Here is a 26,788-nt window from a genome sequence, read left to right on the forward strand (position 1 = left end):
TACTATGCAGATGCAATACCTTTATGAATGAAAGCCTTGCATATACAACAAGAATCTCATCAGTCATCTCCAATGAAAGAAATGCATTAGTTTCCATTTATTTTTCATACTGCGTGTTTTTCAACAAATAGAAGTACTTTTTTTTAATAACAAATGAATCATATCAAGCAGCCTAAGGCATCATTTGGGACGGTTTTCTTACTGCTTCTTAAAACAGTTTTTTAGTATAAAAAGTTTTGTACTAGAAAGCTGCTTTAAGAAGCAGTAAAAAAACCGTCCCTAATGAAGCCTAAGTCTGCAGAATTTCTAATCAGTTACAAGTCGTGGGGGAGAACCTTGTTTGGAGGGATATCTTGCCTTCTCTCCACAAAAGCTGAAGGGAACCACCCTGCCTTGCCCTTGCACTCACCCTCTGACCATCCAGATTGATCAACCTGCACCTCAATCCAAAAGAAATATTAAAATGATGATATTTAATACTGATATTTGTTCTTTTTGTCCTTCGCAAAAACTGGAAGCAAAAACTGGAACAATTGCTAATCTTATGTAGTTTGCATATTTCCACATGGAAAAGACCTTAGATTTTCTTTAATGGTGGAGATGGTCACTTCAACACGACTCCTTGTAATGTGGAGCATCCCTTTGATTATTTGGACTTGATTCCTTGAAACATGGAGTGTAGTTTCACCAAAATCTATGATGCAAAGATACGGCGACACGGATATGGACACGGGACACGTCAATTATTAAAAATATAGGACATGGACACATATTTGATACGGTATTATAATTTTTATGTCTTAAAATAATTTATAAAAATTAAGTAGAATATTAAAAATAATTGAAAAATAATAAATTATTTAACTTGGATTTGTACTTAAGATGATTAACAATAGGATGTCAAGAATTGAGCATCGATGTCGTTTTTCAAGTGTCGAGAGGGGAGAGGGTAATGCTATTAAGAGTTAGGCATTGGGCATCAATGTGGAGACAACGTCGGTCATCTATGTTAAGATGATATTGGTCATAGAAGAGATGTCAAAACAGTGAAGGGGCATCATTGTAGGGGTAAAAATTGCTGATGTCAAACTTTGATTTTCAGATTATTTTGAAACATTGATGTTGTGACAATGTCAGGAGTCGATGTTGTGAAATCCTAGCTGACCTGCAGATAGAAATGAAAATGGTATGTTCGGGGAATACGGTATTGAGTGTGGGCAATTGATTTGGAGTTTCTAAGAGGAAATAAAAAAAAAATAAGTTTGATATTTTTTAATAATAAAAATTTAAAATATAAGAAATTATATTATTTATAAACATTTAAGACACGCACATCCAATTTATTTTTAATATTTTTTTAGTTGAACACATCTTTGACATGTCTAATACGTATCAAAGGAGTGTCGAACGTGTGTCGTGTCTGAAACGTGTTCGACACCACATACCTCATTGAGGAGAATATCGGTACTAACAAGTGGGAGATAATATAGGTACTCTCCTACATTAGCGTGAACAAAGTTCTCATCTTTCGGTACTAACTAGCATGGATGTTGAGAGAACTATAGAATGAAGCACCCTATGACTTGGCTTTCCTTCAATCGGTTAATCGAGTAAAGGGTTACCATCACATTCGTCAGAGTGGGATAGTGTGTCTAAGCCTTGCATTTGATCAGTCAGAGATAGATGACAATACCAACTTGCCCCCATGGTGTTCAATCAATTGCTCATCTTAAAAAACATACGACCATGCATGGTCTTATTTTGTGATTTTTTATTATTAAATATGTAAATCAGTCCTTAGTTGAACCTTTCTAAGGTATCAAATATAAAGGATGTGCGGAAAAAACTATATTCAAGCTTCCTAAGGGGGGCTTAACATTAAATATTTTAAAACAAGATGAACGAAGTGGATATGAATGCAAGTACTAAAATAAATAGATCTTCAAGATAGACCTAGCAAACATTAGGTCATGAGTAACTTATAAAATCAAGTTGCAATCAATTCCAGATTTTGTACTCAAGTTCCTTTACAGTATATGATCAATTGTGGGGACCAACAAAAGCGGAAAGTTTGAAACATTACAAATTAAGCAATACGAACAACAAGAGAATGCTTTAATAACACCCAAATTTTATCAAATAATGGTCAAACTTCACTATCTATTGACCCAACAAATCAAACACAACAAAACAATAAAGAAAACTGTTGTAGACAGCAAGAACAATGCTGAAATTAGAAAACAATAACAAGCATGATGAGTTTACAACCAGCATAATAAAACATGGATGGACTTTAGCAACCAACAACAATGTAGTAACACAGACCAAGACTGTTGTTTGAGAACAGCAACAAAAAAAAAAAAAGGTTTGTGGGGTGATAGCCAAGGAAAAAGAAGTTGCATCAATAGGAAAGTGATGGACCGGCCGATTTGATTGATAGAGAATTAGGAAATTTCCTAATCAAGAGAGAGTTGTTTAGGAAGGTTCTTAATCAAAGGGGAATTGTTTAGGAATGTTTTAATTACAATTGGAAAGGAATTATATAGGGCACGAGATCTAATTTGAATTCAAATCGAAGAGGGAATTATTTAGGGAAGAGGAGGAATTAAGGGGGGATTATTTAAAAAAGTTTTATTTATAATTAGAAGGGAATTAACTAGGAAAATAAATCTAATTTGAATTCAAATTTGAGAGGGAATTATTTAGGAAAAGAGAGCTGATTTGAGAGAAATATATTTTTAGTTTGCTGAAATTAGAATTTCTTAGGTTGTGAGGGCTTTAGCCGCCGGTTAGGGATTTGGGAGAGCCGGATTTTCCTCTCCAATTGAATATCCAATTGTATCTTGCTGTTTTCTTTCATATATCTAGCAATAAAAAGACTTTTGGTGTATTCTTCCTAATTTCTTATTATTGTTCGCTACTTTCGAAAAAATTGTATCCACTTACTATCAGAAAGGTTGGATGATAAAATGAGGCTCGAACCTATGATTCTAATATCAATCTGACTTCAGATCACCCACAGGATGACCTTAATCAATAAGAATAGCAAGCAACCACAAAACTAGACACTTTTTTGTGTTTAAAATAAGTTCCCTTTAATAGCCTCGAAAAAATATTTGAACTTCCCAAAATTTCATGTCCAAATGTGGCCAACAAAGATAGATGAAGAGAAGCTAGGTTTCATTTTCAAAGAGAAACAAAAAAGAAAAAAAATGAAAGCATTTAATGCAAGGTAAGGATTCCAAGACCTTGGAAATGGAGGCATTTATGATGATTGAGAATTCTAAAATTATAGGAAAAGCAAAACATAGTCGTTTTCAATTAAAAGGAAGAGGTGTCCAACCCAAATGGAGAAAAAATACATAGGAAAAAACTAGGCACAATAATCCATCAACCCAATAACCAAAAAAGAATCATGATCCATAAGAGATCCAAGATACAAAGCATCCTCATTACAATCCTCTCATAAAATAAACATATAATAATATAATAAAAGCAAAACATATAATGATCCAGTGAATGTGGTGACAATCATAATGGTCGGTTATGTCAACGGGTACAAAATGGGAGCTCCATGCTACTAAAAAACAATCACTATTCGTATTAGATACAAAAGGGCATAAACAATATATGAGGCACTTGACAATATAGGGCTTCTAGTACTTGATATATGTAACCATATCCAAACATTATAAATACTATTAATGATTTGAACCTATGACCTATGTGTCACAATAGACGCAATCAAAACAACCATTGCTCCAACTCAGTCCTCCATTGACATTAATCAAAACATGCTACAAAACATTCTTGTAATCTACTAAGAAAGCTGAAAAAATTAAGTAGGTATAAAAGTATAAAATGATGAGCCTAACCTGCCTAACTACAACATAGTCGCCAACAGCCAAGCTCATTTCCTTCTCCGAGATAGCCGTGAAAGGGTGCAATGCCTGCAACAACAAATAGTAAAGATAATCAAATCAGCTTAAGAGCTAGAATTATATTGAAGTCATCTGACCATTAATAGCTTACCTCAGCAAGAAAATATAATGCTTTCTCAGAACGTTTAGGGGTTGGTTGGCTTGTATGGTTAGGAGCTGAAGGAATGGCTGATTCTTTTCTTTGCTTTTCGGAGAGCATCTGCAAATAATTTTAGCGAAAAATTTTAACTTCTGGACTAGCAAAAGAGTAAATGAAGAATGTGAAAAGTACCTCTGCTTCAACATCATCCAGTATAGCAGTTACTCTTAAATGAAATGATTTTTCTGCCTCTACCTTCAATGGTTGCAACCAACAAAAAAACATAGTTAAGTTAAAACCTGCATCGGAACGAATTCAATTTTGCTTGATGTGAAATCAAATACACACCAAAGCAACTAAGCGCTGGAAAGTAAGCCTTTGCTGCTGTGACTCAACAGCAGCTAGTGCAGCAGCAGCTTCCTTTCCAAGGACAGCCATGTTTGCCTTGAGATCTTGCATCTTAGATTCAGATGACTGCAACTTCGAAGTGTTTTCCAGAATAGGAATTTCTTTCACTCGAAATTGCCTTCTAGAAACTTCCCCTACCTATTAACTTTTTGGGATTATTTAAATCTATGGATATGAAAGAAATTAAAGTATGCGACTTACAAAGTGGCACAGAAATTACATCAATATTTTTTTTAAACTGCATATGAACTAAGTCCTTACCTGAACTTCTGCTTCCTGTCTCATCCGACTATAACGCTGAGCAAGATGGCGGGCATCTTCCAAGGCAGTACCTGTAGCCATAGCTCTTAAAGGCTCCATAATCTACAGCATCGTATACATGCACAGTACATTTCAAAATCTTAACAGTTCAAAATTTTCCATATAGAAGAGACAAACACGAGGGGAAAAAAACCCCAAATTTCAAGGCTTACACGTACACGAATGTATTCAAGTGAAAGAAAATATTATTTAGGGTAAAGTGCAACAGAAATCATCAAACTTTATTCTACTTTGCAGTTTGACCATTCACATTCCAAAAATGACTGGAAAATTATTATATTTCCAAATTTGATCATTTTTCAAAGTTAATATCAAATATGTGATAGAAAACTGTTGCATTATATACTAGTGATAAATCAAAGGGTAATATAATCATTAAACCGTTAAAATTCTTATTAAATTTTTAATTCACTTACCGGGACTTGCAAAATGTGAGTCAAGCAATGGATTTATCCGTTTATTAATTGCATTACCCTTAGGTTAATCATTGATAGTTAATGTAATATGTTGTATCATAACAAATTTGATACTTTTCATAAGAAATAATCAATTTGTTATTAAAATTAGAAAAAAAAATGCTTTTTCTGTTACATTCTAAATAGTAATGACCAAATTGTAAATTAGAATAAAATTGAATGGATTTTATGGTACTTTATCTTATTAATTATCATTATATTTGCTGATGAAAAATTAGAACGTGATTATTATACAGAATCTGAGGGTTTCCGCTCTATCACTCAAATGTTGATCAGCTAGATCCACCCCGAACGAAACCATAATAACATCTCTCTCATTAGGAATTGACAAATGTCAAATGAAATGTCCAAAGAGACCAAAGACTGTAGCAGAGATCTGCAAGTCGATCAAATGAATGAGCAAAAAATATACTAGTTTAGTTTGATTTCATAATTTTATTTGGTCCAATCAATGTATTGAACATGCTTGTGCTGATATGCCTACGAGAATGGAATGTTCTGTTTTTTTATACTATTTCTTGTCCACATAACCTCTGGTCTGGTTCAATTAAGTGATTGATAGCATTGGTTCTGGTTGTTATTATTGGCTCAGCCCATGGTTCTTATATTCCTAATATATATATATATATATATTCCTATCGTTTATTTTCTATTGAATTTATCTATTGCTGTTCAGTTATTTAATGTTATTGGAGCTATGCACTGGATAAACTCAGATATGATAAATTGGTTGGCTTACTGTTTAATTTTCAAGTGGACAATTAAGGTGGCTTTTATCGTTTGCTGTCACGGGCCCTTGATTGGGATGATTTGATTCATATATGAACTGCTCCACATCATCCTATTATTGAGATTTATATGATCCTATAGTGGCTCATACTTTGCAGCTTAAATGGTTCCTATAGTGGTTTAGGGGCACGAATTTTTCACAGTTTTACTTTCCAGGCCAATATCGCACTTATATATGACTACAATTTTATTGTTGTTTTTAAAAATTTTGATGAGGAGCTTTTCACAATAAGATCTATTAAAGTGAAAGCTGCCTTCTGACTTTTCTAGAGAAAAAAGTCTATAATATCCACCGCAGCTTCAAAAAATCATATTTTCCTAGTAATAGTTCCACAATTAATTTTAGAAACGGTTGCAACCATTCAAATGGACCTTAAATCTACTATTTTTGCAATCGAGGCAGCTTATTCATTCGAAATTGATGTATATCTTTGTTGTTGAGACGAGGATTCTTCAAATATAGATTGTTAGCATAACCAACCATGTCTACCAATTATGTCTACCCACCCGCTATCTATTGTTGCTATTCTAATATTGTTCAAACTCTACAAATTATGTTGATTAAGACAGGAGACAACCAACTTTAAGAAAATTATATGTTAGAAAAACAAATATAAGGCATTTAAAGGAGGACTATTTGCTTAGTAATCTTTTAAATTCTTCTCAATCTTCCCGATCTTGCCAATCTTGCATACTTGGATGTTGGATTGCTTCAAGTGGATGTGGGATCCGAAAATTCGGCCCCGGCCTCCGCCCGCACTGATGTACTTTTCTTCGGCGAGGGAGTTTTAACGAATTAAGTTTCGGGGTAAATTTTGGAAGGCAGATGGGTTTGTAGATAAGACATTACCCAGAGATTTCGCCCTCATTTTGCGAGGGCTTTATAATCTGAGTTCTAGTTTTCTATAGGAGCAAGCCCCTATAATTAATTACCCCTCTCAATCACGAGAGAGAACTTTCGATTAAAGAGTCGTTAATCAGATACGTATAAAGTACGTGTTATCAGGCGTATAGTAGCAGCATGGGTTTGAAAATTGAAAGTTTGAATGGTTGGAAGATTTGAAAAATTGATATTTAAAATAGAAATTGCACCATCTTGCACTTAAAGCGGATGGTGGGGGAATGGATGATGGACCCGATCAAGATCCCATGGTTCCGTCGTCCCGGGCCATCGTGGTCCCTTGTCTACTTAGTCAGAGGAGGTAGTCGACCCAACCTGATAGAAGGATCTTTGTCGGCAACCATGGGTTGCTTCGTCCAAGGGGACCTTGTAGACCTAGGGTGAATGTTTGTCTAAGGAGACAAATTTGAATCCACCTTTAGCTAACAGAGGGCTTTGTGCCCTATCAATCATACTCTATTGATTCATATCTCAAGGATTTGATGTCATTAAGGAACGTATTGACTCTGACCATAACCGGTATTTCACAGTGCCATTTGACGGCAAAACCACTAAATTCAGAGGGCCCCGAGTCATAACCGTTTATCCTGCGGTGTCATTTGTCGGCAAAACTGCCGATTAGAGGACACATACCACGTCCTTACTAGTAGGAGATTGTTTGAAAATGGATCCTAGTGATATTTTCAACCAGGCATTTGGCTCTATGTGAGCTGAAGTAAATTTTAATTTGTCCACCTCAACAAAGTATTGTGGAGGATAGATGTATATTTGCTTTTAAGTGTTTAATGGTTTGATTTCAGTTTTAAATATCTAGATTTTGGAGATTTTTGAATTTTGTGGGTGTTTGGAAGGCATTTAAAATTATTTTTGGACCCCTCCGGTTGAGATTTTTGTTCAACACAGCTATCATCAGGGTGTTTGGGGTCATTTCTATCCAAAAATATTTTCATTTTATGGATGAACCTTGTCAACTCTGTTGGGTAGTCAACAGGAATCGAGTTTCTCGTGCTTCATGCCTTTGTTTGTGAATTTTCTTTGTTAAAGGGCTTGAAGGCCTAATATAAATATATAAAATAAATATTACGGTCAACTTAGTGGCCGCATATTTATCGATGGTTCGAACCATGTCCACTCCTATTTACTTGCTTAGGAGGATCGAGTTTCGTAGGCTTTATACTTTTATCAGTGAATTTTCTCAATTATAAGCATTGAAGACCTAATATGAATGTATTAAAATAAATACACCGGTCACCACAACTGTATATTTGATTGCTGGTTCGAACCCTGTCAACTCCTATTGATCCATATAAAATGATCGGGCTCGAACTTGAATTCACTTATTGACCTGCGTAGCATCTCTAGACGTCACATATGTACCAATAACACGCTCGCCGGGGCCCATGCGGGTGTTTTGGAAATTTCATCGTTTGGTCATACCCTTTGTGTACTTATGTGTATACAAAACTACGGTGCATGTACAGTGGTATTTTGAAATAGTTGTAGTTGTGCGGGTAACTGCCATTTGGGTGCACACAACTTTTCATTTGAGGGTTTATATACGCCTTTTGTCCGCTAATACGAGTGTTGCGGATTCGATGGTGGTGTTATTTGGATATCATGAGGTATCTCACCATCTTGATGTTGACTCCCCTTTCTCGTTCACCGGAGAATTCTTTTTGAAGTTTGTAACCTTAGCTTTGAAATGGACTCTTTCAAGTTCTTTAGTGTAGTAGACTTGTTACTTCTGGTGTTTGTGGATATCATAGTCATTTCCTTCCTAAGGTTATAACCAAGAAGAAACTTTGGAATATCAGGAAGTTTAGTTCTAATTTGTTCAAGCATCCCTTCCGTCCTGCCGGGGGGGGGGTATCCTTTTTCGTATATCGAGTTGCCTTCATACCCGACATAATTTGCAGCATCTTAATCACCGTTATTGTGGGTGACATCTGTACTTGTGCCCATAGTGGTTCATTGTACTTACTATATATCCACTATTGTTATCCACAAGCGGTCGTATTCATTTGCAGGAACCCATTGTATCCACTACAACCTCCTAGAAATGTTCGTAGGAGAGCCATTTACACCAGTATCATATCCACCTTTCACTAATCTCAGGTGGTTTTGATATACTTGCTTGCAAGGATGAATCTTCTACTATCAATTGACAATATTGCCATCTCAATCTACAGGCAACATTGCTTGTGCTTCGAGTTCTTCGTTCTTGCATATAGAAGGCATTTATACTCTTTACAGTAGATTGGTATTATTTGGACTTGATTGAATATCATTACTCATATGCATTGAAATAATTGTTGCATTCATATCTTGGCCCACATTAATACAGGTGGGAGATACTCGTACATTCTACAGTTAATTGTTATTACTTGTAAGCACAATGCTTTTGACATCGTAGGAACTGTTATAGAAGTCCACTACATTTGTCGTTGTATAAACCAGCATCATTCATTGTGCGCTTATGTATTCAAGTATTGATGATTGGTTTTTGTTTGTGATTGCTCAGATGTTATGAATTGAGTATTGCTCCTTGTTTGTATACATCGAGGTCTTGTTCGTCACAAGTCCCCTGCTTGTTTGCTTATATTTGTTCGAATGCATTGAATTGTTATTTGACATTTGAATTTTGATCTTGATTATACATTTTAGGATTTGGGATTCAATTTCTTGTAGTTCAGTTCAAGTCCAAGTCCTCTGTTGTTCGTACAAGTCCTCTGCACATTTAGTTCAAGTTCTATGCATTCATGTCCAAGTATGGGTCCTCTGCATTGTTGCTCAAGTGAAGTTTTCATATTGCTCAAGCTCTATACACTTCAGTGAAAATTTTGACAGCACCCCGACGTATCCCCTGTTTGGGAAAAATATAAGGGAGCTGGGCCTTCCCACCATGCTGCTCGAGTGTGTATGGTAGGTGTCCTTAGACATCGCGGCCGTACATCTTTTCATCCCACCACTCTACAAGAGCGTGTATGGGGCCTTCAACAATACCGTACGAGAACACAAGTGGCTCTCCGCACCACGCTATAAGAGCATGTATAGGGCTTACCCACCTCACTGTATGTGTCGCACCAGACTCCCTCCTACTGTGCTACGAGAGCGCATATAGGTGGTTCTCCGGTCCGCCATGAATGTCGAGAATAAGATTTGAAACATTATACCTTCCGTTGCAGTGTCGGCAGTGCTGATGTCAAGATCGAGGTCGAGGAATGTCCCCACCACGCTACAAGAGCGTGTATAGGGCTTACCCGCCTCGTCGCACCTATCGCACCGGATTTCCCCCCACCGTGCTACAAGAACGCTTATAGGGGGTCCACCCACGCGTCAAACACATTGAGGGCGGAATTTAGAACTTCACAAGAGGGATCCCCTTCTCCCACTCTCTTTTTTTTTACATTTAATTTATAATTAATTAGATTAACATAATTAATTATATTTAATCTAAAATTAATTATAAACTAATCAAACTTAAACAGAATTTGAGCAGGATTTACTTCATTTACTCTCGTCAATAACAGATGACGAGAAATCATAATGATCCGAGAAAACAAGAAAATGGAAGTCCCACACAGAATGATGAATCTGATGAATTCTCAATATACCTTAGATGATATCAAATCCATCGTCATGCTCTTCTTCACCAGAGAATGTGAAACTCTATTAATAAAACAAAAGTGTGCTGGACATACAATAGTATATTGAGCCTTCAAATTCATACTTCTCCCTGCTTAATAATGATATGATTTCATAACTTGTGCTCCCAATGCTCCAGATAATGATATATTAAGTGGAGTATAATCCAACAGGAAAAGACATGAAACATCATGGGTGGTTAAAGCAACTAAACCAATCACGTGCAAGCCTGTCTCTATGAAAGAAATCGGAAAGCTGAGGGAAACTCGGTTTGAGGGATTTTGAAACAAAATTATACAGGATTCAAGATTATTATGAGCCGAACTTAGACTAAATCCTCTCAAAAGATTTAAGCACTGCTAAATCTCATGGTCCAATGAGATTTTCTGCTTCCCCTTTCCCCAATTTTATCTTCCTTCATGCTACCGAAAGAATAGTGGAGGCGTCATGATTGAAATTTCACATTTCAAAGCAACCAATGCTTAATTGATGAAGGTGGCAATTTGCTTTTGTCTTTTGTGATGATGGACAATCAAAGAATTCAATTACCCATAATTTCAAAGAAGAAAATAATAAAACTTTACCTTCACAACAATTGGATTTAATGCTTCTTCCGATCTGCACGTTGTTGGAGACTTTCACGTGACCTGCGAATTTTGGGGCGGACGGAGGTGCGAATCTGGAGGTGATTTCAAATCCCCTTAACAGGTGTGACTTCCAATCAAGCGGGTGTGCCTTCCAATCAAGCGGGTTTGACTTCCAGTCTTGACGGGCAGGTCGTGTCTACGGATTCGTCAAGTAGAGACGTACGGTAATGATTCCACAAGTGTGGTTTGATGTGTAAAAGCTTGCGGCTGTGGCTGCCGTAGTTGGACAGAAAGCTAATGGGTTGAAGGGCTTAGGTTGGCAGTGGGAGAGAGGAGGGCAGAAGGAGCTTAGGTGAGAGTTCGAGAGGATCAGCAGTGAAAAAGTTCAGCCCCCAGAGACTTTGTTCCATTCTCTTTTAATATAAAGTGATCGTACACAAAGACAAGCTGAGATCGTTGAGGTCATGCGTTAACGACGTGAGGGAATCACCCAAAGTGGCCGCCAGACGTCCGATCACTACGGCGAGGTAATGCAAATTTATTTGATTTGATTATTTTCTTTTTTTTTTCATCATTTTTTTCTTTATAACAAATATTATTAATATAATGAGTAATAATAATATTTATTATCATAGAGTTGGAAGACATCAAAATAACTATTTTCGCATTGATTTTTGTGCCAATTTCTCAAAATTCGTTTCGAATTTGCATTGGGATTCATGTCGATGTGCATGCATGATTTCAATTGAGCAAATTTATAATCCTTTTTAAGCGACTCGGACATATTGAATTCAACGACGCAATCCGTTTTGTATTCGGAGGCCATTTGATTGACGTCGCACGTTATTTTTTTTTCTCCGATTTTTGCTCTTTTTCGCACATAATTTGATATATGAGTCAACAAATGCCCCCCAACAAATATGGTGTGCGCCTGGAACACGCCATGTTTGTTGTGTTGTTCTTGGTTGCCTTTATAATTTTCTTTTTTGCATCTAGCCTTTCTTGTCACTGGTTTCCGACACATTTTTGCTCTCTTTTATATAGTGAATGTTTCGTTGGCGGAAGTCTGATGACGTGACTCCTGATAAGCCTAGTGAGGCCGCCATTTGGGAGGCTATTGATAGACATGATCATCGGGGTATTGCTGACATTCGTGACAGACTTGAGCAGTTTCTTCTCACGTTCTCGCCTGCTTTCTGTTCTCTCACCATACTCCATAGCATTTGATAATCCTGCTGAGTGGGTCACCAATATCAGATTGCAATATGGGGAGTACAACCCTGTGGACAGTACCATTGATCAAATTAGTTGGGGCATGTGTGATATTTTATAGCCCGCAGCAGATACTCTTGAGCATGTAGGATGGTCGAGGTTATTGAGTCACTGCCAGATGCATTCAAAGACATTAGAGTGGCCCCGTGACTCTACAGTTGGGCAGACACAGAGTCCCGTTAATGGGTACGTTTGTTGGTGCAGATATGTGCTGAGGGCTCACAGATATACCCTTCAAAAGGCTAACATTTATAAGGCTGTATATGCCTATCTATTTGACTTTAGACGGATTCCCTCTTCTTGGGCCCGCGGACTGGTGGAGTTTTGGGATAGTGGCAGCAATATTTGTTGGGTAGGGACAGAGGAGCTGACAGTGACACTTTCAGATCTACAGGCAGTATCAAGATTACCCATTGTTGAAGGCCATTTTGAAGAGTGTATTCCTCCTGACATGGAGTTGTTTTGTAGGACAACTTGAGCAGATGAGAGCAGGATGGGAAGATTAGTTTTGCCAGATGTTTACCCTGCTCTTCTTCGTCATTATCGTCAGGTGTACAGATCTTCTAGTCTGTCGATGCGCTCTAAGTCGCCATGCTAGTTAACACCTGGGTTCGTAGCTTGCTTCAGGACAGTTGTTTGTCTACCACTGTCGCCTCATTGTATGATCCTTTTGAGCTTAGCCTACAACCCAGAGTTTTATTGTCAGAGGAGACTGCAGAGCCTTCTTCAGTTGGTTACAATTCCCCCGCATTGTCAGACATTGATGAGGATTTGCTTTTGGCAGGATTCTTAGCCACGTGATTGTGCACTTTTGTTCTCCCACTTAAGGTGGGATCTGTACGTTGCAGTATTTTTCTAGCAGCTAGTCAGCTTTCTCAGGGGCAACGCCTTTCTTTAGCTCCACCAGTGCTTGCTAGATTTTCAGTACTCTTCGTGTAGCTTCCGAGGCGAGTTCTCTTAAGCTATGAGATCTGGTTTTACCGTGGCATTACCTGTACGGCTGGGTCCATCTACACATCAAAGTGCTTTTTCTTGCCTGAAGTGCCCCCAGTACTTCTTGGAGAGGGGATACATGATAGTCATGCAGTTGGCACAGGCTACCTCTACTTTGGAGTCAGAGCGAGTACGACTTTTCTTCTTCGCTCCGCACCTGGTAGTGGACCGTTTCGCTGTTGTTCATCAGTCAAATGTTGTTAGTTTGTCATCCTACCTGAGAGAGCAAGTTATTACTGATGGACTTGATAGATAGAGGAGATGTACTTTACTACATAGTAGGAGCACTTTGAGAGCAGCTGAGTACTTCACAAGCATGCGCCCAGGCAGGCTATGTTATCGTTCTGGCAACACTGTAATATTAGAGGGATATCAGCCGAACAGAGAAACGATGCATCCATAACATCCGAGGGCCCATTGATACCTCCTCGGGAGTCAAAAAGTGCTCTGACTCCAAAGTGCTCCTACTTAGCCAGAACGATAATATAGCCAGCCTAGGAGCATGCTGGCAAAGTACTCATCTGCTCTCAAAATGCTCCTACTCTGTAGTAAAGTACATCTCATTTGTCCGTCAAGTCCATCAGTAATAACTTGCTCTCTCAGGTATAATGAAAAACCAACAACATCTGACTGATGAACCACAGCGAAACGGTCCACTACCAGCTGTGCGGAGCGAAGAAGAAAAGTCATACTCGCTCTAACTCCAAAGTAGAGGTAGCCTGTGCCAACTGCATGACTGTCGGGTATCCCCTCTCCAAGAAGTACTGGGAGCACTCCAGGCAAGAAAAAGCACCTCTGATGTGTAGATGGACCCAGCCGTACAGGTAATGCCACGGTAAAACCAGATCTCGTAGCTCAAGAGAACTCGCCTCATAAGCTACATGAAGAGTCCTGAAAATCCTAGCAAGCACTGGTGGAGCTAAAGAAAGACGTCGCTCCTGAGAAAGTTGACTAGCTGCTAGGAAAATACTACAACGTGCAGATCTCACCCTAAGTGAGAGAACAAAAGTGCACAACCACGTGGCTAAGAATCCTGCAAAAAGCAAATCCTCATCAATGTCTGGCAATGCGGGGGACCTGTAACCAACTGAAGAAGTCTCTGTAGTCTCCTCTGACAAAAAACTCTGGGTCGTAGGCCAGGCTGAAAAGGATCATACAATGATGCGACAGTGATAGACATACAACTGTCCTGAAGAAAGCTATGAACCTAGGTGTTCACTGGCATAGTGGCCATAGAGCGCATCGACAGACTAGAAGATCTGTACACCTGACGGTAATGGCGAAGGAAAGCTTGGTAAACATCTGACAAAACTAATCTACCCCTCCTGCTCCCATCTGCTGAATGTGTCATATGAAATAACTCCACATCAGGAGGAATATACTCCTCAAAATGGCCTCCAACAATGGATAATCCTGATACTTTTTGTAGATCTGAAAGTGTCACTGTTAGCTCATCTAGCCCTACCCAACAAGTATTGCTACCACTATCCCAAAACTCCACCAATCCGCGGGCCCAAGAAGATGATATACGTCCAAAGTCAAATAGAGAGACATATACAACATCATAAATGTCAGCCTCTTGAAGGGTATATTTTTGAGCCCTCAACACATATCTACATCAACAAACGTACCCAACAACAGGACTCTGTGTCTGCCTATTTGTAGAGTCACGTGGCCACTCTAATGTCTTTGAATGCAGCTGGCAGTGACTCAATAACCTCGACCGTCCTACAGGCTCAAGAGTATCTGCCATGGGTTGTAAAATATCACATATGCCCCAACTAATCTGATCAATGATACTATCCACAGGGTTGTATTCCCCACATTGCAATATGATATTGGTGACCCACTTAGCAGGATTATCAAATGCCTATGGAGTCTTGCGAAAGAACAGAAAGCAAGGGAGAACGTGAGAAAAAACTGTGGAAAATGTCGCGGCCCCGCAACATATCCTCGTGTTGCTCAAGTCAGTCACAAATGTCAGCAATACCCAGAGGATCATGTCTATCAATGGCCTCCCAAATGGCGGCTTCACTAGGCTCGTCAGGAGTCACGTCGTCAGATCTCCGCCAACGAATCATTCCCTGTATAAAAGAGAGCAAAAATGTATCGGAAACCAATGTCAAGAAAGGCTAAATATATGAAAGAAAATTACAAAGGCAACCAACAACAACACAACAAGCATGGCGTGCTCCAAACACACCATATTTGTTGGAGGGCATTTGTTGACCCACATATCAAATTATGTGCGAAAAAGAGCAAAATCGGAGACAAAAACAAAAACGCACGATATCAACCAAATGACCTCCGAATACAAAACAGACTACGACGTTGAATTCAAGACATCATAGTCGCTTAAAAAGGACTATAAATTTGCTCATTTGAAATCATGCACGCACATCGACATGAATCTCAATACAAATTCAGAACGAATTTTGAGAAATTGACACAAAAATCAATGCGAAAAATAATTATTTTGATGTCTACCAACTCTATGATAATAAATATTATTATTACTCATTATATTAATAATATTTGTTACAAAGAAAAAAATGAAGAAAAAAAAAAGAAAATAATCAAATCAAATAAATTTGCATTACCTCGCCGTAGCGATCGGATGTCTGGCGGCCACTTTGGGTGATCCCTCCACGTCGTTAACGTACGACCTCAGCGATCTCAGCTTGCCCTTGTGCATAATCACTTTATATTAAAAGAGAATGGAATGAAGTCTCTGGAGGCTGAACGTTTTCACTACTGATCCTCTCGAACACTCACCTAAGTTCCTTCTGCCCTCCTCTCTCTCACACTGCCAACCTAAGCCCTTCAACCCATTAGCTTTTTGTCCAACTACAACAGCCACAGCCGCAAGCTTTTACACATCAAACCATACTTGTGGAATCATTACACGCCAAAGCAGAGCCATTAATTGTATTAACTTCAGGATAGTTTAATCCATTTGTTAGTTTATATGGCTATATAGGATTAGTGTTTGCCCATGTTTTGTCTAGCCTAGTAGGTTGCTATGGTTTGTCGATAAATACATAGCCATTAAGTGTAATGAGGGAGATTTTTAGAAATGAATAATATTTGAGTTTACTTTCTTGTGTTTTCCTGTATCCTAAGAGTGATTCTTAGGTGGTGGATCCTTCCTCCAAAAAAACTTGGAGCGGTGTCCGGCGACCATCACCGGATCGTCGACGTGGATTAGTCGAGCCCCCTCTGATCCGGTGTCATTTGGTATCAGAGCCGGCAAGATGCTGGCGTTGCCGACGAGGCAGGGAGAGCTTTTGAGTTATCTGATCTAGAAGAAGAAGCCATTTCTTGGCGCATCCTTTGTTTTTCTTTCTATATCCTGAATTGATTTTTCAGGTGGTGAAGAAACCGAGTTCAGCTGTCCGTAGAAACGAGTGTAGGGAAGGAGCGTGGAGTCAACCACAGTTTTTACATTCTTTCCATAATTATGACTCTTCCATAATTTCATTTTTTCCAGAATTCTGCATCCAAAATTTTTGCATTTAGAATTTCTACAGTTTTCAAGATTCACAACCTAAAGAATTTAGAATATCAAGATTTTGCATGTTGGAGTCTGCCACCAACGCCACCTTTACTTTCATACGTCATTTACAATATTCAAGATTACGTCAGCTATCAAGAAGAAGCAAAGCGTCATCCATCCTTTGCTCGTGAACCTAGCTAGGGAACGTGGGGTTTATCTTGCTTTCAGTAGTTGGTGCAAAGATCACCTAGGACTTCAAGACTGATCTACGATTTTAAATCTTCGGCGTTGTTGTGCTACAGGAGTCCGAGAGTAAATTGGTGTGGGAGATCGCGCAAAACAAGCCGGTGGTGTTGACATACGCGAGCAGGGCGTCCGAGCTGGAACCAAGAAGAAGATCCTTCTTCTCTATTTTGGTTGTGTTATCCTCGGCGATCCGGCATCAAGTACTAGGCTCACAAGCTGAAGTCATCTTCGTCTTTGCCAAGCCCTGTAGATCGGACGTGTGGTCTCGAGCTTTACATGCGATATGCAACGGAGTAGGGAGACCGGACGTTGGACTTGATTGGGCTGTCGGAGGGCGGCAAGGGCTATTGATGCTGGTTCGCATGTGGATCTAACGGACACTGCCGAAAAGCTTCAGAAACTGAGAGCTTCTTTCCCCTTTGTGAGCGTGGTCCCAGGCAGAGCATCTTCTTTAGGCATAGCCAAATTTTACCTCTGTAACCAGCCATATTTTTCCTGGACAACAACCAAGAAAATCATTGTCTGCATCTTCTACGCACTAAGAACCATTTAATTTGATTATTGGTCTTGAAATTAGCAGCTAAACAGAATAAGATGTGGCCTTATGAAACTGAGCAACGACCACTTCAAGATGCAGAAATTAAAGATCTGCTATAAGAAATTGCACAACTCAAACGATGGTTGTCAAGGCTTGAACGAAGGACAGACTGGAGCACCATCGGCCAAGACTTTGATGGTTTCCAATCACGGGACAATTATGCTTCCATGACGGATTCAAGATCCTTTGTTCCAACTAAATCCTTATGAATCGACGACGACGACGAGGGCATTGCAGATGATCAGATTTCTTCCACCCCACCCTTGATCGAGTTCAGCTTCAAAGAATTTGAAGATCCGTGGCCAAAATTGTCGTTTTTGCCTCTCTACAATAAACCTGTGTATGATGTTTACGATGCGACATGTTATTTGAAGTTCTTGATGTTGATAAGCCCATGTATGACGATGACCAGAGCAGGATGGATGCCCCGCTGCAGTTATGCATGCATATTCCTCATGTTAAGGCAATAAATGCGCTTGCCATCACTGATAAGAGGAATGTTCCAAGTAAACTACTTTATGAAGATGGAGATAAGCCAAAAGGTGACATAAAAGATGGGATAGGCTGCAAGATTGTTGTTCGCTTGGATTGTTATAGTAGTCTTAAAAATCTCGTTGGTCCATGGCAATGTGAGTTTTGCGAGGTTACATCCTTACAGGCAAGTCGTAGTAATCAACAATTCGGAAGCAGTGAAAAGACTTGTTCTAGAGTCCAGTGTAGTTTATGCAGTGGTGTTGACACCGATTGGATTTATCCAGACCAGTTTAGCCAACCAAATCCACCTTCTTATGGTGGCCACCCGGACATCTTCCAATAAGCCTGAAGTTCCTCCTACCCCGGTAGTATGATGCCGGAGCTAACCTAATCAATCCTGTTTAAATTCAGGCTAGTTTTAATTCCAATTGGTAGATATATTGTTGTATAGGAGTAGTACTTTCTTTTATGGCATGTAGCCTTTTATGTTGCCTAGTTGTCTATAAATACTTGTAGCAATTGCTTGTAATGGCAGATTTGGAGATTAATAAAATTAGAGTTTTACTCTCTTGTGAATTTCTATAACCTAAGATTGTTCTTAGGTGGTGGTTCTTGCTCCAAGGAGTTCTTGGAGTGGTGTCCGGCAACCGCCACCGGATCGTCGACGTGGATTCGTCGAGCCCCCTCCAATCCGGTGTCAAGTCGACTACTCACCATCACGTAATAACATAGATGCTCCAAGGCTTCCACTACCTCCATATAAGATATTTTAATAGTTGTTGTCTAATACATAGCATTAAGGCCTTCTTGAGTGAGAAGGAAAACAAGCCTTTGTAATCCTTGACTTAGAATTGTTGAATTATTTCAATTAGGCGCTATGGTTTTCCCCTTCCTCCATTTTCACATAAAAAAGCTTACATGTCTTGATTGTTGCTCTCAACTTATTTCGTACAATGCAAATATGCTAAACTCTCTCAGCACTACCACAAATATTTTAGCATGTGACAGTTCTCAAGATACGTTCAAGCAAAATGATAAAAAAGCCACTATCCCTTTCCATATCATTTATTTAACTTTTTCAGTGTTTACCTTTTATTGACAGGAACCAGCAGTTGGTCATTGATAGTTTTATATTATCTCCTCAAAAAGTAGTAACAAGACTACTAGGTAAGACTGTTTTAAGCATCAAGATAGAATGCATTGAAAGCAGAATGAACTTTAGGCATTGATCCAATAAATGTAAACCAAGAATGAGAACAAGCAATACTGTATTGGTTAAATGGTTTTCTGATGGATCTCTGGTTCTATCATGACTGACTATGAGAGAGTTTGCTTAGATTGAAAAAAGGGAAGTTGAGGAACCCTGTGATGCATACAAGCTTTTAATTTATTTTCTTTTCTTTATGGAACTATTGAAAAGATAATAAATAAAAAGTAAGGCAAAGTAATTTTAACCATGTATCAAGTTCCCTTGCAATCAGTTCCATATATCAAGATATGTGCGTCTGTTATGTGGTGATAATAGCATGGGTAACATACAATTCTGGCATGTGCGGCTATTAGTTATTAACCAGTAACATGAAATAATCATCCTCATAAAACTGAAAAACCAAGCATGTATTGGAAACCCAAACTACTCCCAGTTACTATGGTACAAAAGATATTTTTCTAAAAACGTGAAACGAGATAGGCTTCTCATCACTCTGTTAAGTTGAGGCTATTTCAAGTGTGCCTGGTTTCTTGAACTAAGCTGCATGCAAAATGCCTTCAGTTCTCCAAAATTAAAACATTGAAAACTTGAAATAGTATTATAGGAGAAGAGCAGATATTTTTCTAAACGTGTGAAACAAGATAGGCTTCTCATCACTCTGTCAAGTTCAGATTATTTCAAAGTTCCCTGTTTTTTTAACTAAGCTGCATGAAAAATGACTTTGGTTATCCAAAATAAAACCCAGAAACTTATAGTAGCATGATAGAAGGCAGAAGCTCAATAGGTTAAGCTAATCCCATGTTTCTTCATTAACTCTCTCAAGCCCCAAAAAGTTGACAGAAAGATGTGATTCCCTAAGCATTTGGATATATATATATATATATATATATATATATATATATTTGTCCGAAGGCTATCATTATCCCAATATTTGACAGAAGACAGTTGTTGCATCCTCAACAGTTTAACATTCACTGTTCCAAGTAGAAAGTTTAACAATCAAAATAATTTCATGTTTACATTGTTCAAGGCCAAAAAGAAAGAACCATAAAACAAGGCCTGTTCATTTTGCAATTGGATACGGTTCAACTTGATATTAAAAAACGCATAGAACAAGTGAAATCAAGTATTTCATGCTATTTTGTAACTTCTAAAGAACACAATAAGTATACATACCTGTGTAATTAAAAGCTTATTATATTCTTCATACTCTTTCTCCACATTTACTAAAGCACCACCATATAAAGATGCAACTTTTGCTAGAGTCCCATCACTTGCATAGTTCTCACCACCGTACTTGAAGCAATCCTCTGACAATCTTGTCCCTTATAATCATAGATATAAGGCCTTAAGTACAGAAAGAACTAGCAATGTCAGGAGGTAATTGCAGCTTAAAGAAAGAAAATTTTTAAAAGTAATCACCAGCTTCAATATGTCTATGACCAATACTTGCAAAGACTTCACCTGCTCTAACAACATCCTTTTGGAAATCCTGACGCAATATTTTCTATGTCAAAACTTGCAAATACTGATTAAAAATGACAATTAATGCAGATATATGTACAAAATAAAACTAGCTAACCTGACAGTAAAGAAAAAAATGTCTTAAACCTAGTTCAAAATCCCTTTTTTTAAAAAACAACAGACAAAAAGATAGAGTACACTATCTGATCAGAGATTGCCCAGCACACTTACAACTTGTGCTTGTTTGCACAGAAACCTTTGCTAGTTCAACTAAGAAAAGGCGATGCAAATTACTTTCTGCATATTGCAAGACCAATAGTTAGAATACAGTGGGGTCATCTAGCTCACTCCTAAGATGTTGATAGGAAACACTTGGTTTTCCAAGTGTTTCTCACCAAAACCAAGTGGATCCAAGGGAAAACTACTGTCCACAGCAGAAAAACAGCCAAAATACAAGAACTCGGAGAGGAAAAACGTAGAAGAGCACGTAGGAAATGATGCAAACACTTTTATTTTGTTAATGGATGAAAAGCACTTGCAAGATACAACTTTCCTTCAATTCGAGAGGAAGGAAAAACTCTCCGACAATCTCTGGCAAAGCCAAGAGCCCAAGCACACCAAACCCTAGATTTCAAGATAATTCAAATTCAAGATACCCCTAATTCTCTCTTAACTCTCTAATTAAAGCAAAAGGAAAGATACAAATTACATAAACACCCTCTTCATTCAAAAATTCCCTCCAACGAAACGCTCGAAAGCTGCCTAGCCCGCTCCTTCGTCCGCTGTTTCTGCGATCGGCGGGTTCCGCCCGGCTTTGGACCGCCGGGCGTAGAACCGGACTGGTCCAGCTGGGACCGGTCCAATGTTATGCGTAACATTACTCCCCTCCCAAAAACTCACCTTGTCCTCAAGGTGAAAAGAAGGAAATTGCTCCTTCACTCTTTTAAAAGGCTCCCATGTAGCGTCGAAATCAGGGAGGCCTCTCCATTTGATCAGTACTTCTTTGTTGCCCATTTTATCTGTTCGGACTCCTGCAAGCTCTAATGGTTCTAAAACCACTTCTAAGTCTTCCGTCATAGTAGCTGGTAGTTCTACACTCACTGCATGCTCCCCAATGGCTCTCCTCAACTGAGACACATGGAACACTGGATGTATAGTGGCTGAGGGGGGTAACTTCAATCTGTATGCCACTGCTCCAATCCTCTCCAACACTTCATAAGGGCCAAAGTACCTCGGTGTCAATTTCTCATTCTGCCTTCTAGCCACTGTCCTCTGCCGGTAGGGTCGTAGTTTTAGGAACACCTTCTCCCCCACTTCAAACTGCATGTCTCTCCTGTGTGAGTCTGCCTGTTTTTTCATGATTTGTTGTGCCCGCAACAGATGTCTCTTTAGTTCTTCCAGTATCTTGTCTCGTTCCTCTAGGTACTGCTCCACAGACGATACTGGTGTGCTTTCTCTTCCATAGTGCACTAGGTGCGGAGGGTCCCTCCCATATAGTACCTTGAATGGGGTCATCTGGGAAGCGGAATGGAATGAGGTATTGTACCAATACTCAGCCCATGGCAGCCACTTTGCCCACAATCGTGGGGTTTCAGAGACAAAGCACCTCAAATAGGTCTCCAAGCTTCGATTTACCACCTCCGTTTGTCCGTCTGTCTGTGGGTGATAGGCTGTACTTCTCTTTAGAACTGTGCCCTGCATCCTGAACAGCTCTCTCCAGAACTGGCTGAGGAACACTTTGTCTCGATCAGACACAATTGATTCAGGCACCCCATGTAGTCTCACCACCTCCCTGATAAAAGCTGCAGCAACTGACACTGCAGTGTATGGGTGTCTTAGAAGAACAAAATGTGCATACTTACTAAGCCTGTCAACCACCACCATAATGACTGTGAACCCCTCCGACCTTGGTAGGCCATCAATGAAATCCATGGATACTTCCTCCCAAACTCTGTTTGGAAGTGTCAATGGTTGTAGTAAGCCTCCCGGAGCCATGGCCATGTACTTGTTTCTCTGACATACTTCACACCTGGCCACCATCTCCTCCACATCTTTAGTTCCGCCCGGCTTTGGACCGCCGGGCGTAGAACCGGACCGGTCCAGCTGGGACCGGTCCAATGTTATGCGTAACAGATGTCCTTGGTCTAATGTTAGCCTAAAAACCGGAATTGTAACGGGAACTAGACTGACTTAAAAAACCAGGACTGTTCAAGAAGTTCACAGGGCAATTCTCATTTGATTCAGTTCAATTAACTCTACAGTAAATGACAAAGTCAGCAGGCAAGGCTCATTTTGCACGATAAATTGAAGGAAAATGGTCCTCTAGGGATCAAATATATTTGGGCAAGGCTCATTTTGCACAAAAAATTTTCAGAACACACTGAGTATAGAAAGCAAGACCTGATCTTTCTTACCCTGGCTGCACGAGTAGATTTGTATAATTTCTCCAATTGCTGATGTCTATACAATTCAACCTCGTCAATTACCATCACATCAGAACTCTCATAACCACTTCCACTGAACTGCTTTATCACTGCCTGAAACCAAATAAAAATAATAAATTGAGTCTTAGATAATCACTCAATATCAAGGATGCACACTTATTTGTCAGTAGTATTTACGTTTGCCTGTTTGATGAATGAATGTCTATATGCAGGGAAGACGCCTATTTGATGGATGTCCGGATGCAAGGAAGATGAATATATAAATATAAATTCTAAAGCATAGAAAACGGGATTCGGAATCATATTTTTTTAAAAGTTACAACAAAACAAAAACATAAAGCTTCTTAAGTATCTTTTTATAAATTAAACTCCTAGTTCTATCAATTCCATCCATCCTCCACCAAAGAATGAGGTAACAGAAAAGGGACAACATATGTGCTCATTGGCTTCTATATATATATATATAGCTAGTTAAATTTAATTTTCATGTTGTCAGAGCTTGTTTGTAAAATTTAGAGGGTTTCTACTTGAAACGAATATTATAATTTCCATGATCCATAAGATATGCTTCTACCACATCAACTGAAATTTTTGACCATATATTAAGTAATTAGCTATTGCATTTAACACCGATCTATAATTAAAAAAAAAACATCACAAATTCATTGTAAACCACCATACCATACAATCATTGGCAATATGCCTGTACAAGAAGTCCAATACAATCAAACATGCAGTCTGTGCATAAGGATAATAAGAATACTAAGATATTGTTAAATTACAATTATCAAAAACAGTTTCAATTCTTTTCCTATGAAGGAATAATTCACCTTTGGAGCATCAGAGATCAAGGAAAGTGAACAACCAAGTGTATTTTTCATGCATGCTTCAGTCATTCAATTTTCCTTTCATGCATTCAATTCCTGACAGATTTCTTAAGCCTTTCAAGTGAAATAGATGCAAGTAATTCAAACAACAGCATATAACCAACGCAGCAAAATAACTGCATTTACTTGGCAACAATTTTGTGAAGTGGGCTAAAAAAAGAACTGATAATCACATGTGCAACAAGCATGTAGAGGAAGGTATGCAATTGTGTTTTTATTGGTGTGTATTTAGAATATATTATTGTGTAAAAGATGTTTTTAACATTCTATGAACAATAATAGGTAGAGATAGACCTAAAAAGGTTAGAAAATATTAGAAATGATCTTTCTTTATTAGATTTAAATGAGAATTTGAATTTTAACAGGACACAGTAGAGAAAAAGGATTCATGTAGCCGACCCCACGTAGTGGGACAAAGGCTTGTTGTTGTTGTTGTTGTTGTTGTTGTATGAACAATAATGCATAGAAAGAACCACACTAGTATATACTCTCATGAGCATCTTCCTCAATGTGCACATTACTAACCTAATAATCATTCATAAAAAAAAGTAGCTTAATCTAAAAGTAAATGCAGCTACTACAAATCAAACAAAAACACCGAAGTATTATTACCTTCACCACAAAAAACAGGCAAGTAGTTAATACAATTTTCAGGTGAAGCAAATTTATTGTAAAGTAAATCCCTGCAAAGTAAATACAATAAGCTTGATAGCATTTTCATTGCTGCAGGTTTCTAAATAGAATGAATTATGGAAGCAAACTTTATTGACTTTAAGCCTCTGTTTTGATTGACAGAATTGAAAGATTGAAAATAAATATGAAACGAAGTGGAAATGATAAAGGAATTTATTTGAAATTAGCTTTTACTGAATTGTTTTGTCGAGGAGAAATTCAGTGGTTTTTTCTTTGTTGTTTGATTGATGAGAAATTGTGTTTTTATTTCTTTTGAGGGACATGGGAATCACAACTATGATCTTATAAATTTTATTTTCCATTTTTCACTAGGATTGGTAAGAGACTGTCAATGAAAAAGAACATTTGTTAATATTCATTACATTGAACCTAAACACTTAATATAGAGAAGAATGAATTTGCTTTTCCTTCAATTGATCCAAACAAAATGTATCCTAAATGGCTACAAGTAGGAATTAATTCAAATTGGATTTAGTAAATCCTAAAAGCTAATAAACTATTTGGCATGATAGATGCTAAATTTAGCTAAGCCCTTATAAAATGTTTGCAGATATTTTCAAATTTTTTGGGTATAATGAAAGAGAAGAAGAAGCAAATCGAGTAGAAGTGTAAGTCTCTTAAATCCTCCATGCCTGAGGATTTACTAAATCCAAAACTAAGCTTAAAATAGGGGGAAAGAAGAAGATTTAAGAAAGTATTAAGATTTTTGTGGCTTAAAAAACTGTTTGGCAAGATTTAACCTAAATCCCGGCTGGCCCCAAAAAGTTAGCTTTCATGTGATTTCTTCAAATTTTCATTAAACAAAGAAGTCCCAGCCAACATTAGCTTTCAAGAGAAAGGTTTAAGGCAATAACAGCTGAAAATGCTATATAGGGCACCAATCTAACATTTTTGCTTCTGTAATACACATGCAGAAGCATATCGCTTCACAACCAGAAATGAATCACCATAAAACTACAATTAAAAATATTCACGATTACTAAATAAAAATAGCAAAAGAAGAACTTGAGACAAACGAGACAAAAACACGATCTTTCCCTTCCCAAATAAAATAATCAAAACCCTACAATCCCTACAAGCCAGCATTCACCAAAACAATAAGCCACGACGAAGTTTTCCACATTCACGATATATGTCGTTTCCCACCGAATCATTCAACTCGCATCGATCTATTTCTTGGACAGAAAGCAATGGAGATCACCTGTTGCTGCTTCGCGACCTGCTCTCTCAGCTTGCTCGCCTGCTTCCTTAGCTTGTCCATTGCAATCACCACTGAACCCTGTAAGAACCCGAATCGAAGCAGATATGTAAAATCCCTGAATTCCTCTCTCTCTCTCTCTCTCTCTCTCTCTCTCGAGTTCTGCAAGTGATGCGAGCACAGCAGAAGACTCGACGCGGGATTTACTAGTTGTCGTTCATTAGATACTTGTGAAGTTAGTGCAGTAAAAAATATATATTTTTTTTAAGTTTGTTCTAAATATTATAAATATTTTTGAAAATAGTGTATTAATTTTTTACAATTCTCACATATTATTAGATAGGATTAAACCAATAACTTTTAATCACCAAAATTTTGAAAAATAATTAAAAAAATTAGTAAAAAAGTAATAATCAAAGAAAATTTTAATATCTATCTCAAAAATCAAAATAGTAAGAAAGGTTGGAAGCGAAGCACCTCTAAGGATTTTATTAACTCTAGTAAATGAAGTTGAACAGTAAAATTTATGTGTTGTTGCTTAACTTGGTTGGTGGGCAAGTACGGTTGGGAACCCCTAACTCGTGCTTCATTCTCCTCACGCGGCAACGCCTCCTAAGCGGGGGCTCATGAGACTTTTGAGGTGGGTGCCTCTTCTAAGTCAGCAGA

General features: G+C 38.3%; 1 protein-coding gene across 1 annotated transcript; it reads right to left on the reverse strand.

The window, feature by feature from the left end:
• Positions 1-43: 43 nt before the first annotated feature.
• Positions 44-26,316, reverse strand: LOC110111793 (SH3 domain-containing protein 3). The gene is made up of 10 exons (XM_020843803.2): positions 26,126-26,316; positions 23,315-23,437; positions 20,859-20,928; positions 20,613-20,761; positions 4,690-4,791; positions 4,369-4,566; positions 4,213-4,275; positions 4,033-4,140; positions 3,876-3,950; positions 44-434 (listed from the first exon to the last, which is right to left on the reverse strand). The coding sequence occupies exons 1-10, from the start codon at positions 26,183-26,185 to the stop codon at positions 315-317; spliced, it is 1,068 nt and encodes a 355-aa protein (XP_020699462.1). The 5' UTR covers positions 26,186-26,316; the 3' UTR covers positions 44-314.
• Between the last annotated feature and the right edge of the window lie 472 nt (positions 26,317-26,788).

Source organism: Dendrobium catenatum, unplaced genomic scaffold, assembly GCF_001605985.2.
Source record: "Dendrobium catenatum unplaced genomic scaffold, ASM160598v2 fragScaff_scaffold_621, whole genome shotgun sequence".
In the NCBI taxonomy this organism is placed as follows: Eukaryota; Viridiplantae; Streptophyta; class Magnoliopsida; order Asparagales; family Orchidaceae; genus Dendrobium; species Dendrobium catenatum.

What these genes read in the sequence shown, in the direction of transcription:
- LOC110111793 (XM_020843803.2), bottom strand. Translation starts at nt 26,185, where the DNA reads ATGGACAAGCTAAGGAAGCAGGCGAGCAAGCTGAGAGAGCAGGTCGCG. An exon ending in AATCTACTCGTGCAGCCAGG is followed by an intron (nt 20,929 to 23,314) that starts GTAAGAAAGATC and finishes ATATTGCGTCAG; the next exon opens with GATTTCCAAAAGGATGTTGT. An exon ending in ACTATGTTGTAGTTAGGCAG is followed by an intron (nt 435 to 3,875) that starts GTTAGGCTCATC and finishes ATTGAGGTGCAG; the next exon opens with GTTGATCAATCTGGATGGTC.